At 40.8% G+C, this 13,268-nt stretch overlaps 1 protein-coding gene across 2 annotated transcripts in view; it reads right to left on the reverse strand.

The window, feature by feature from the left end:
- Positions 1–387: 387 nt before the first annotated feature.
- Positions 388–13,268, reverse strand: part of LOC139473870 (potassium voltage-gated channel subfamily KQT member 1-like) — a 147,243-nt gene continuing 134,362 nt past the window's right edge. For both annotated transcript variants that reach the window (XM_071256654.1, XM_071256653.1), the window contains 6 exons: positions 11,856–12,084; positions 8,034–8,145; positions 6,666–6,741; positions 5,807–5,901; positions 1,396–1,498; positions 388–569 (listed from right to left, as the gene is read on the reverse strand). In XM_071256654.1, the coding sequence (XP_071112755.1) occupies positions 468–569; positions 1,396–1,498; positions 5,807–5,901; positions 6,666–6,741; positions 8,034–8,145; positions 11,856–12,084 (717 nt within the window). In that variant the 3' untranslated portion in view covers positions 388–467. The remainder of the gene's footprint in view (positions 570–1,395; positions 1,499–5,806; positions 5,902–6,665; positions 6,742–8,033; positions 8,146–11,855; positions 12,085–13,268) is intronic.

Raw genomic sequence — 13,268 nt, forward strand, 5'->3', positions numbered from 1 at the left:
CAACCAACAAAGACTCAGTTACAACTGTCCATGTGTCTTGAGAATATGTACAGTTTGATTGTAAGTAGCACAATGTTCCTTCAGGGGATACAAAGTCATATCTACATGGCAGTCACACAGTGACTGGTTCCTCAGAGGCTGGACATCAAGACGGGGCACAATGACGAACTTCACATACAGCCTCATCATGCAACAGAGGACAGGCACACTTGTGCACCATTTCCATCGTCATAGCAACGAGCAGTCTTGACACTGCAAACTTTTATCATCATGTTGCTCATGTTCCAGCTGCTGACTGAACGATGTCTGCTTCAAGTCTGCTTCAAATCTGCTTCGTGTCTGCTTCAAGTCTGCTTCAAATCTGCTTCGTGTCTGCTTCATGTCTGCTTCGTGTCTGCTTCATGCCTGCTACATATCTGGACCGCTAACAGACATTCATGGAATATTATCATCTATCAAAGGCAAGGTCATACTTCATCTTCCTTGGAATCTTCATTAACCATCCTGTTTTTCAGTAAGGAGTTGAGGAGATGTATCACTTGATCCATCTTCTGGTCCATACGAGACATCTGAAGGTAGGAGCATTGGATTTATAACACAGAATGACATGTGATACAGGGTGTAAAAAAAAAATGTTTTTCTCAAAACAAATGGAACTTAAATATTAAGCCCCACCACTAAATAGACATATACCAAATCTCATTACATTTTCAACATTTTGGCTACAGATAGGTTTTACAATGATGGTGCCATGAAGGCCATATGGAAAATCAGTTTCGAAACTCTTGAATAACTTCAGGTGTAGAAACAACCATAAAAAATTTCAGCTTCATTGGTCCAGTGTGTTTTTTTGATAATATGTTTATGATGAAGGTCAGACATTCGATGATGGTCAACAGACAATGGATAAACATGTCATGACATTAGCCTTTTTATCTTTCAGTCGGGTGAGCTAAAGTAAGTCTTGCCTAAGGTAAGAATACAGTTCATGTTGTTTCCTGATATACGGAAACTAGACAATGAGACATAACACTGAACTGCTTGCTACCACTTCCATGTTCTTCTTTTCCAACCTCAGTGTGTAGATCTGGCTGTGATGAAAGTTAGTTTGTTTCTTTGTTGTTTAACACCGCACTCAGCAATATTCAAGCTATATGACGGCGGTCTGTAAATAATCAAGTCCGGACCAGACAATCTAGTGATTGACATCATGAACATCGATCCACCAATTGGGATACGATGACATGCATCAACCAAGTCATCGAGTCTAACCACCCGATCCCGTTAGTCGCTTCTTATGACAAGCACAGTCCCTTTTACGGTAAGCATGGGTTGCTGAAGACCAGTTCTACCCGGGGGTGTGATGTTCTACACTGATCACCCTAATTAAGTCACCTGGTTTTCCATCTTGACTATCCTGGCGCTGATGGTGAGCCTCTCCTTGTCCCGGGAGTGACTGGAGTACAGGGTGCCCGGCTTCCCCAGCGTCTGGTCCAGTCTGAAACAACAACATCATCTCAGCATGATCACAGCTTCTCATTCCTGCTAAGGGTTGGTGGGGTGGCATTGTGGTTAAAGCGTTTGCTCATCACGTGAAAGACCCAGGTTTAATTCCCCACATGGATGCAATGTTTGAAGACCATTTGTGGTGTCTCCCTACTTGTTATTGCGTATTGGTAAAAGCGGCATAAAATCATACTCTCTCCTTGGTGTTTGATTCATCTCTAATTAAGGAATCATAATTTTATTTAAGTGTTTGAGGCAAAGATGTTTTAAAAATACAATATTTAGTTAAGTGTAATAATTTGATCACGATAAGAAATTTCCAGCTGTTAGCCAAACCAGGATAGTCCTTAGAGTTATCCCCCTTACCCTGTCAGTCACACCAGTACTGAACAGTCTGAATAGATTCATAAAATGTGGAACACAGTTATCACATCACGAGGATGAGTACCTTGATACCAGAAAGGCTTTGCTACACACTTGATGGCATGCTGTCTGACAATGCCTGCAGTTAATGGGCACCCCGGTTAAGTTATTAATACAGTGATTCCCCACCTCCAGTGGTTGTCAGCAGCCTACACTCCTTCGAGTTTCTAGAACTCCCCTCTACAACCAGTGACATGCTGTCTCCTGGCAGTAATTAGACGAGGTCAGGTAAAACGTATAGTTTAAAGTGCAAGTATGATGATAAATTTTTGTTGCATCCTTATGTAGCCAGCATGACGTACAATACAATGGCTGAGATTAAAAGTATGAAAACATAAAAGCCCTGTTGCTCTTAATTAAAAGTGGGGCGGTCGGGTAGCCTAGTGGTTAAAGCGTTCACTCGTCACGCCGAAGACCCGGGTTCGATTCCCAACATGGGTACAATGTGTGAAGCCCATTTCTGGTGTCCCCCGCCGTGATATTGCTGGAATATTGCTAAAAGTGGCGTAAAACCATACTCACTCACTCACTCACTTAATTAAAAGTACATAATTCGAGTTCTGTATTTGCAACTAATGAGGAGGCGTGCTTTAATTAGCACGATAGGCTAGGGCTGCAAGCTGATTGGGTATTACCACTAGCTGGGTACAGAATATATGCAATCATGTCATTATTTCTTGGGAGACCTGTGTTGTATATATAATGCCGGTATGGATTCCATGTATGACAGCAGTATGGCTAGTGGGTGGGAGTTAAATAACCTTGATTTAACATGAAATAAATAATTTTAACACTGTAAGATATTTTTTTTCTTTTCAGTTTTAGGTGAACGGGTTCCATCCCAACCCCCTCTCCTTCAATCTGTGCCATTATGACGATGGACATTGATTGATCTTTGTAGTCAGTTAGTGCTAATTAACCAGAACGGTATTTGTCTCACCTTCAGTCACTCGTCTCATAACAACATGAAATTACAGTAGATTGTTGCATAATGTATGCCAGAAGGCAGTCCAGGTATCAAAAAACACTCAGCCATGTGTATAGCGTAATGTAACACGTTAGGAAGTGGCACGGATTCACGGAGTCAATGACATGTCGTGTCCAAGTTGGAGATCATCCTGATTATTGTCGTCACTATTGTCGGTGAAAGGTTCAAACATGTAGGGCTTCACTTGTACTTGTTCCTCTGACATCACCAATTCATCCTCCCAGAAACATTTATACTGATAACTCGTAAACTAGTGTCACTGTCAGAGTCGGACATATCAGAAAGTTATGACCAATTTGAGCTCACGATATCATTTTATACACAGATCAGCCAATATTTTAAACAAAGAAAAGTCTGACAAAACAATAGAGAGATGAGTTTCGTAATGAAAACAGTCCACGCAATTAAAGAAATAGCATGTTTCACACATCGTTTTCTCACCGAATATTGACTCAATTTGAGATCTAAATGGCCTTTGTCACATTTCCGTTGTTGAAAGAAAGAGGAGTATATTTCAATCCTTTAATCCCACCAATATGAAGGAAAGTAGAGAACACAAAGGTCACTGCTAATTGTGGAAAAGAGAATGTCTAAGGGTTAAAAAGGGTAAGGAAGAGGTTAGCTTTGCTGACCATGACCATGAATGGAGACTTGCCTGCTTGAGTGCGAACGGAGTGGTCGGCTAGTGGTGTGATCAAACATGTAATTTTAGAGATCGTTTGTGAGATCAAACGTGTAATTTTAGAGGTAGTTTGTGAGATCAAATGTGTAATTTTGGAGGTAATTTCTTCCAACAAAACCATATATGCAGTCTTTCTGTATATTATGGCTCCGCCACCGCTGTATTTTCGTTTCAGCCTTTGAAGTTGATAGACATGACAAAAGTGCAAATAAGCTTATTTACGTGCCACTTTCGATATTTTGAAGATGTTACGATCTATGCACTTTAAAGTTAGGTTCATGTCATGTGCGTGTGTGCGTGTGTGCGTGTGTGCGTGTGTGCGTGCATTATCCCGGTAATGCTGAGTACCAGGCAGGGTATGGCAATAAACACAACAGGTCCACAGTGACTTAATGGTTCAGAGTAGCCAAGTGGTTAAAGCATTCGCTCGTCACGCCAAAGTTCAAATCCCCACATGGGTACAATGTGTGAAGCTCATGTCAGGTATCCCAGCCGTGATATTGAAGGAATATTGCTAAAAGTGGCGTAAAACCATACTCACTCACTCACTCAATGGCGGTCATATCACTAGAACATTTGAGAATGCACTTTATTTATATTTATTGCATTAATGGAGGTATATATGTAAACAAAAGGTATGCACAGAGTGTAAATCCACATGTGTCCACATCAATCAGTAAACAGTAGTCTGTGAGCATGGCCTCATTTATCTGTTTGGTTTAAGGGAACATAAACGCAAAATAATTGCTTGGTTAGCTCATGAAATGCCACAGAGATTACTGAGTGAGTGAGTGAGTGAGTTGGGTTTAACATTATTCCAGTTATATCACAGCGTGTCAGCTAAATGTGGAAGGAACACCCAAAGTGAAGCAGGTCTAAGACATTTAGCACTTCGGTGAAACCCATGAGCATGGGTATGGTGCTGACAAACCTAGAAACATAATCAGGGCAAACCGGTATTCGAAACCCATAATCATAGGTTTCTGGCATGCCTAAGGGACACAACTCTGCACAGCGCCTTAGACGACTGGGCCACCTGTGACCCCCCACAGAGATTACGGAGTGTGGGTAAGGAAACAAAGTAACGACTGTAAAGTGGTTTGAAAAAGTGTGTGTTCTGACTAGTGCACTTCTACATCTAGAACCCATTTCTTCTGTGACCGTCTCCCCAGCTCTCTGATGAAGAGGTCGCAGTGAGACGGGGACGTTTATTACAGCTACATGTCTCTGCAACACAATCACTGTACATCAAGCCTAAGCCTATCCCAGCAGGTCAGCCTTCACCCAGCTGTAATGAGTTCGAGCTGTCTGCAGGTTTTACCATTACCACTCCATATATGTCTGTAATTCAAATCCACTCTAATATTAGTTTAAGGTTTGGTGGGCCAATACCTCATTGTTGAGGTGTTCACATCGAGGGAAATGGCTTATGAGAGAAGACTGTCACCAGACAAGTCAATTAAAGATGCAAGATCCTATTTTAGGTATTAATTGTCACTGATTGTGTCATGTTGCATGTACAAGGTTTTCATAACAAATGTTTCATGAGTTGTAACAAATAGACAATCTCAGTTGTGAACCGAGACCAAACCTATCAAGACAAGTTGATTAAACTTACAAATATCCGAGGCTTACTAGGGATAGTTTTACTTATATCATAAAATGTCAATATATTTGAGCTTTGAAGACATGAGAGTGAGAGTCTCTATCATCCAAAATCATTCTTCAATATTGTTCAGTAATAACCAGTGTCTTCAGTGTTAACAGTACAGCTGCATCTTCAGGGGCAGATATTAGTGATGTCATTTGATTGTGAAGTCTGATGATGTCACAATGGCTTGCAAAGCATTGTGATGTCATCTCCTCGGAGATGTTGCTTCATCTTACCTAAAACAATGTTAATAAGATATGTATACAGATTCTTTTCACAATTTTTCACAATCTATATGTGTTCATTGTTCTTTTCATTATGTCTTGTATCTGGGTTTTTTACACCTGGGCCCACTTGCACAAAGCGATCTTAGCGCTAAGATGATCAGAACTCCCATACTTAAACATAGGCTTCCAATAGTTGTAGCGCTAAGATCACTTTGTGCAAGTGGGCCCTGGGTTTAACATAAATTATTTCAACAAGGTGTATTTGACACATTGTCGAAGCTGATATGTGGATGGTTTCTGACTGATGACCTTGACCTTGACCTGCTCACCTCCTCTGTAGCTCTTTGATTCTGACCATCATGTTGAGATGTCCCTGAGAATACTGCTCTATCACATCACGTACATCGTACGGCTTGCGAGCTTGCTGCAAACAACAACATTTCGTTTGTTATCGGGTAAGCTGTTGATATATGAATGTCTTCCTCTATTTCAGCTGCACAAACAACAATATCTGTATTTTTAGGGTCTATAAAGACAAGGGCTGCTGCGGGTTAGCCTTGTGGTTAAAGCATTCACATGTCAAGACAAGGGTCTGGGTTCGATTCCCCACATGGGTACAATGTGTGAAGCACATTTCTGGTGTTCCCGCTATGATATTGCTGTAATATTGCTATACTCACACACTCTCTCACTTACTCTAAAGTTAAATATCTCAATGACATCATATACACTAAGTAGAGAAATCAAGTAATCTCATCTGATCTAGAAGTGGGACAATACAAAGATGCATCGGTGGATCGCGATTTTTACTTCTTGATACAAGTATCGATCACAGTCACACACTAAGTAGAAAATATTGACTCGAACCTTAAATGTTGGTTTTAGTAACCGTTCCACTAAACACTACTCAGTAGTGCAAGTTAATAGTGAAAACATACATATTTTCATTTGATGTGCCATACTTCACACTGCCAACTGTAAATCATCAGTGTGCCAGGTAGTTGGCCATCCTGACAATGCCGAAGATGGCTTACGCACTACAGATAAGAGCAAACGCAAGTATCGTGATACACATCGGATCGTGAGTAAGGTATCGAGATACGTATCGGATGGCACAGTTGGTGTATCGTCTGAGCCCTAATCTAATCCCATCAAATATTTAATTACCCCGGTAACTTAATGTCTTACCTGGAATTTTCTTCTTGAAACAAAATACTTTATTTTTCGTATCACTCTTATAGCTGTTTTATGAGCTAATGTCAATCTGGAAAAAAAAAATATCCTGAGTGATCATCTTCATCATGAATGATGACATGTGAGAGCAAACATCTGAAAATAGGCTGACACAACAGAACGATGCCTTCACACGATATATCCAAGTCCCATGTTTATAAATGTCCCATGGAACATTTCAAAACAATTACAGTCAAATGCATGATTGAGTGAAAGTTGTTGGATGTGTTAGCAATATTACAATTAATTCATGACTGTCTGTAAACTTTTTAACCTGGACCAGGCAACCAGTGAAAGAAAATAGTGTCAAAGCACTGTAGCTCACATGGATATGTATTTGGCTGTCTAAAATGACAAAGATTGGCACTGAACGGGGGTGAAGTGAAATGGGGTTTAACATCTCGTCCAAGATTATTGCACTTATATAGCGATGTGCATGCACGTGTGTGTGCATGCGTGCTTTCGTGCTTTCATGCGTGTGGCTGCTTGTACTCGTCCGGACTGATGCCGATTTATAGTGCTAATTTAACCCACTGAGACACCATGCCGTAGTTCAACATGAATATCCCACTCAGACACAGTATACTGACTCCAAGCTCGAGCAGTCCTTGTTTTAGCCCCTTAATGCTGAGCGCTAGACAGGGTAACAACAAGTACCATCTTTTAACGTCTTTTGGTAAGATGCGGCCGGAGATTGAACCCCGGACCTTCCTAGACCACGGAGGCGGTCTCACTAAACAGAAGTTGATGTCAGTATTGATATTTAAGTACTGACTTCCAATATGGTTTGCAGTTATGGAAGTATACATGTAAAAACCAATGTGCATACTGAGTAAATTTGCGAAGCGTAGCAGATTTACGTGTGCACACCTTTTTTCACAAATAATGACACCATAAATGTAAAATCACATTCTTCATAAATATTGAAGAAATACGCAAAAGTCCTAATAATCTGAACAGAATAAGGAACAATAAACACGCCAACATTCGGTTTCCTCAGTCTGGTAATTCTAAAGATCTTTGCAGTGCCAAAAATGCATTTTGAGAGATTTTAAGAGCATGGTGACAACTCTACTCAGCGGAAGAAGTTATTGTTATTGGGATTTTTTCATTGGTAATCCTATAAATGAATTTTGGGATTGGAACCAGAGAAAGAGTGTGTTAGAATGGCGAAGCACTTGTTGATCGTTACCATACTTTGAAACATTTGTTATTCTATGTAATAACATTACAGTAAAAGTTTAATAATGATTCTGTTTGTTGTCTGTGTGTCACAATAACTTTTGCCTTTGAGTGTAGATGAAAATGCTGTGTGCTACTTACTGTACAACTTTCTCTGTCTCCTCCCCATCATAGTCTGTGTCTTCGATGTACTGCTCGTTCCCTCCACAGATGCTGGGGCGATGGCTGTCCTTGCGTCCTCCACGCGGAGTACCTGAACACAACACTTACAATGATGTCCACGACTTTTCAGCAGGGCATGGAGTCATCCATCAGATGATAGCATTAACTTTCACTGTAGTCTCCTTATTCCTGGCTTTACGCTTTGAGTCCTATGACTGAACATGTTTGTGTAACATTTCTCAACACTCAACTAGCAGTCGGGAGCTGTGCCGGCTGTGAGATGGGAGATAGCCACCTCTAGGAGCGGAGGTGGCCTGAGGGTATGTTCTCGAAAATAATGGAAAAATAATTTTGAATCAGCTTTTACAAAAGAAACATGGCCGCTTGACATGCTGGATGAGAACATAATGTATTGCAATAACAATAACAAATGTATGTCTTCTTTCAAAGTAATTTTTTTTTTTAAGCCGATAATGACTGTTTGTTTGTTTGTTTGTTTGTTTGTTCGTTGTTTAACACCGCTCTCAACAATATTCCAGTTATATGACGTTGGTCTGTAAGTAATCGAGTCTGGTCCAGACAATCCAGTGATTGACAAAATGAGCATCCATACATGCAATTGGGATCGACGAAATGCATCAATCAAGTCAGTGAGCCTGACCACCCGATCCTGTTAGTCACCTCTTACGACAAGCATAGTCGCCTTTTACGGCAAGCATTGGTTGCTGAAGGTCGACCTATTCTACCCCGGATCTTCATGGGCCTGATAAAAGATCCTGTCTCTGACATAAATCAGAGAATATTAAATGGTCATTTCCTAAGCATGATAGCATATAGACAGGTACAAGCCCTTTACTCCTGGGGACAAGGCATCTGTGTCCTCATGAGGCCATTGGTCCAAGTCCTGGCTGCTCATATATGTATTAAACTTAATACAGCATCTATCTCAATTCATGACATTCCCAAAACTTGGTATTTCTCATTTCATTACATTACAAATAAATGGTATTTCCCTATTCATTACATAACAAAAAGGGGTGGTCGGGTAGCCTTGCAGATAAAGCATTTTCTTGTCACACCGATGACCCCGGTTTGAATCCTGACGGGGGTACAATGTGTGAAGTCCATTTCTGGTGTCCCCACCCATGATATTGCTGGAATATTGCTAAAAGCTGGGTAAAACAATACTCACTCACTCACTCACTCACATAACAAAATATTGTATTTTTCCACAGACACATCACCAGTTGAGTTGTGTTGAAATACCAATCATGGAATTTACTGTACAGTGCAATATACCTTCATAAAAGTGGTCTGATGCAATATGCCTTCATAAAAATGGTCTGATGCAATATATCTTCCAACAAAATGGTCTGATGCAATATACCTTCAAAACAATGGTCTGATGCAATATGCCTTAATAAAAGTGGTCTTATGCAATATACCTTCATAAAAATGGTCTGATGCATTCAATTTACCTTCAACAAAATGGTCTGATGCAATATGCCTTCAAAAAAATGGTCTGATGCAATATGCCTTCATAAAAATGGTCTGATGCAATATACCTTAAAAAACCCAATGCCATATGCCTTTTTAAGACACACAGGAATAGCATAATAGCATACAGTATCCAGTATGACAGTTTGACACATCATCACTTCCTGTTGCATCTGATTTCGATTCTTTCCTTGAAACCATAACTTTTTTCAAACTGTTTTAATTTTTAACAAAAGGTCATTTAGTCACATAAATCACCAGGTTTCCACAGAGCAATTAGATCTGATTTATGTTGTAAATGATCAAAAACATTTTGACAAAACTTCATCATCAATCAATCCCAATAACAAGAAGTAGTTAATAAGCAGCTGTAACGAAGCTGACTGTGTTTGAGATGTATCTACGTCTACTCACACAGCCTCCTGAGTACAGCGTAAACCTGGACAAAAAAACTGAAACTCTCATTAAATATCAGCTGTTTGCCACACAGAATACATTTACTCCAATTGACAAGATGCTCAACTTTTTGTCAAATTAACAATGATTAAAATGAACATTAACAGCGCCTGTTGGTAAATAACCTCTTCATGGTATCTTTCTATATGACCTCAATTTCATTTCACTAATAAACATTTTCGGACAATAAATAATGTGCATATCAGTAAAGCACCAATTCCTCACCCAAAAGTGAGTGAGTGAGTATGGTTTTATGCTGCTTTTAGCAATATTCCAGGGATACCAGAAATGGGCTTCACACATTGTACCCATGTCGGGAATCGAACCCGGGTCTTCGGCGTGACGAGCGAACGCTTTAACCACTAGGCTACCCGACTGCCCCCACAGCCTAAAGCATGCATAAAGCAATACATTATTACCCTGGTCAATGGATCAGTATGCACACAATTTTCTTTCTCAGCTCCCTGGGGAGTATACAAGCCAAGCTGCATCTGATGTGCTAGAAGGTTAACAGCCACATTACCCTCTCATCCTACCAGGTACCCATTCACTGCTGAGTAATCAGAGGCACATTTTCAACAAAGTCAGTAGCCTAAGGAGACACAACATCCGCAACAGTGTAGAAACTCTCAGGAACCCATCCAACTACTCTCCACAGCCAACACTGCTTGATTTGTGACCAGCGCGCCATACAAGAGACCACAAGCCACCATAATTTAACTAGTCTTGCTATAGACAACTATGCCCCATGAGCTATACACTAAATATTTAGTGCAATCACCCTAAGATTTGGAAGAAGAGTGCACCTACAGCTATGTCTTTTGATGGTCAGCATTCATTTGTTCTGAAACTATTCATGTTATATAATATTGACAGGATTAGTGAGTGAGTGAGTGAGTGAGTGAGTGAGTGAGTGAGTGAGTGAGTGAGTGAGTGAGTATGGTTTTACGCCACTTTTAGTAATATTCCAGCAATATCACGGCGGGGGACACTAGAAATGAGCTTCACACATTGTACCCATGTTGGAAATCGAACCTGGGTCTTTAGCAGGACGAGTGAACGCTTTAACCACTAGGCTACCCGACCACCCCATTTCTACATGAGAATATGCATAACAAACATAGGGAGTAAAATCACACATGATTCTCAGTGCAAATCTGATATAGCACCTTTAAGGTTATGTACAGACAGCAGCATTTGCAACAAGCAAGAGAGAAGCATGCATGCATATATTACTGACCAACTTTCTACATGACTTAGATCATGGATTATGCAAGAGTATCAGGATGAAATTTGAAAGTTTTTTAAATCTGATCCAAGCCAAAGCAAACCAATGTTGTGTTTTACTGACAATCAGTATTGCTTCACATATTGCTTCATGGATCTCTAATGTTTTACTTGTTTTATTTGTTTTACGTTAGTGTGAAGCAGGCACACTTTTGACAAGCGCTGCTCACCGGCCTGAACGTAAACTACCAGTCAAAACAAAGTGTACATCCTTGTTTGATGGTGGGTTAAAAAAAACAAATAAGAAATGGGTATTCCATAGTGATGTATTTGATAATGATATCATAGCTGTGTTTGGATCATAAGATTGCAGTGTTTTGGCGACAGCCTAGTAACGTTTTGATGACGTTTGTAATGTTTTCATCAAATCCTAAGCTAAAGTATGTGCTTTACTTAGCCTGGTGGTTTGTATCGGGGGGTCATTGATGATAAAAAAAAGTATCTGCAAAATATATAAAAGGAATAAAAGGTTGTATATGCAAAGGTGATCAAAGTAAAGTAAAAAGGTAGGTCAATATTACTGAAAATGATAGGTCATTAGTAACTTGTGAAAAAGCAAACCTAGTTTTTCATCGGTATAAGATATTGACGACACACTTTCTCGATGTAGATGATTGGAAGCTGTAGTGCCGATGTCAAGGCGTGACGCTCGACGTTTGCGTAATGTCAGACTTGCACGCCGCGCCACACGGGCAAATACTGTCTCTTCATTGGTTGGATCATGGACATGAATCTTCCACGTGGCTTCAGACTTGGAGTTGGGATCTGAGGCATGACATCTCCACAGACACTGGAGACAGAGAAGAAACATGAGTGAGTGAGTGAGTGAGTGAGTGAGTGAGTGAGTGAGTGAGTGAGTTATTATGCCGCTTTTAGCAATATCCAAACAACATCACAGCAGTGGACACCAGAAATTGTCTTCGCACATTGTACTCATGTGGGCAATCAAACCATGGTGTGATGTGTGGATGCCTGGACCACTAGGCTCCCCCAACGCCCCTGTGAGTGGAAGTGGTGGTGAAATTGTATACTCACTTGGCTAGATGGCTATAAATCCATTACAAAATCATAATCATCATCATCATCATCATCATGAGTTCTGTTGGGACCTCTTAGAGATGGGCAGGGATCATCCAATTCTACTTTGACCATCATAGGCCTCATTTCTAAGGACATACCGGGGCCGGTGGATTGGCCATGTGGGGAAAGCGTTCACCTGGCATGCGGTAGGCCCGGGTTCGATTCTCCACATGGATACAATGTGTGAAGCCCATTTCTGTTCTCCCCTGCCATGTTATTGCTGGAATGTTGCTAAAAGCAGAGTAAAACTATACTCCCTCACTCACTCTGTCAGCACATGAAACGTTATAATTCGGATAACACTTTCTTAGTAAAGTTCAGATTCTCGTGCTGAGTGGGTTAGATCACTGACTTTGTGTGCTGGCGATTAGTTGCCTCACTGTGGAAGTGTGGTTTCGAATCCCGGGTGGGACTCAACCCAAAAATGTACATGAATCTGTACTTTACTAAGAAAGTGTTATCCCAAATATAACATTTGTTACATTTGACCACTTTCTAAATGGCATTGTGTATTCATCACTCAGCACATACTGAACACATAGAGGTTTATAATAGCTGATGATGGACACTGCACCACGGGGGGCGGTCGGGTAGCCTAGTAGTTAAAGCGTTCGCTCGTCACGCCGAAGACCCGGGTTCGATTCCCGACATGGGTACAATGTGTGGAGCCCATTTCTGGTGTCCCCCGCTGTGATATTGCTGGAATATTGCTAAAAGCGGCGTAAAACCATACTCACTCACTCACTGCACGACGGCACAAGCTTAACTGAACCTCCTCCCCAGGTGTCTGAACAATGTGGTGGCCTGTAATGCTGCATGTGTTGGCTGTCAATAAGTCTGTCAATAAGACTTATGTTATCTAACACCTAACCATCACTGGCTTTCCAGGACCCT

The sequence above is a fragment of the Haliotis cracherodii genome, unplaced genomic scaffold (assembly GCF_022045235.1).
Source record: "Haliotis cracherodii isolate W230 unplaced genomic scaffold, xgHalCrac1.p SCAF_3, whole genome shotgun sequence".
Taxonomy (NCBI): Eukaryota; Metazoa; Mollusca; class Gastropoda; order Lepetellida; family Haliotidae; genus Haliotis; species Haliotis cracherodii.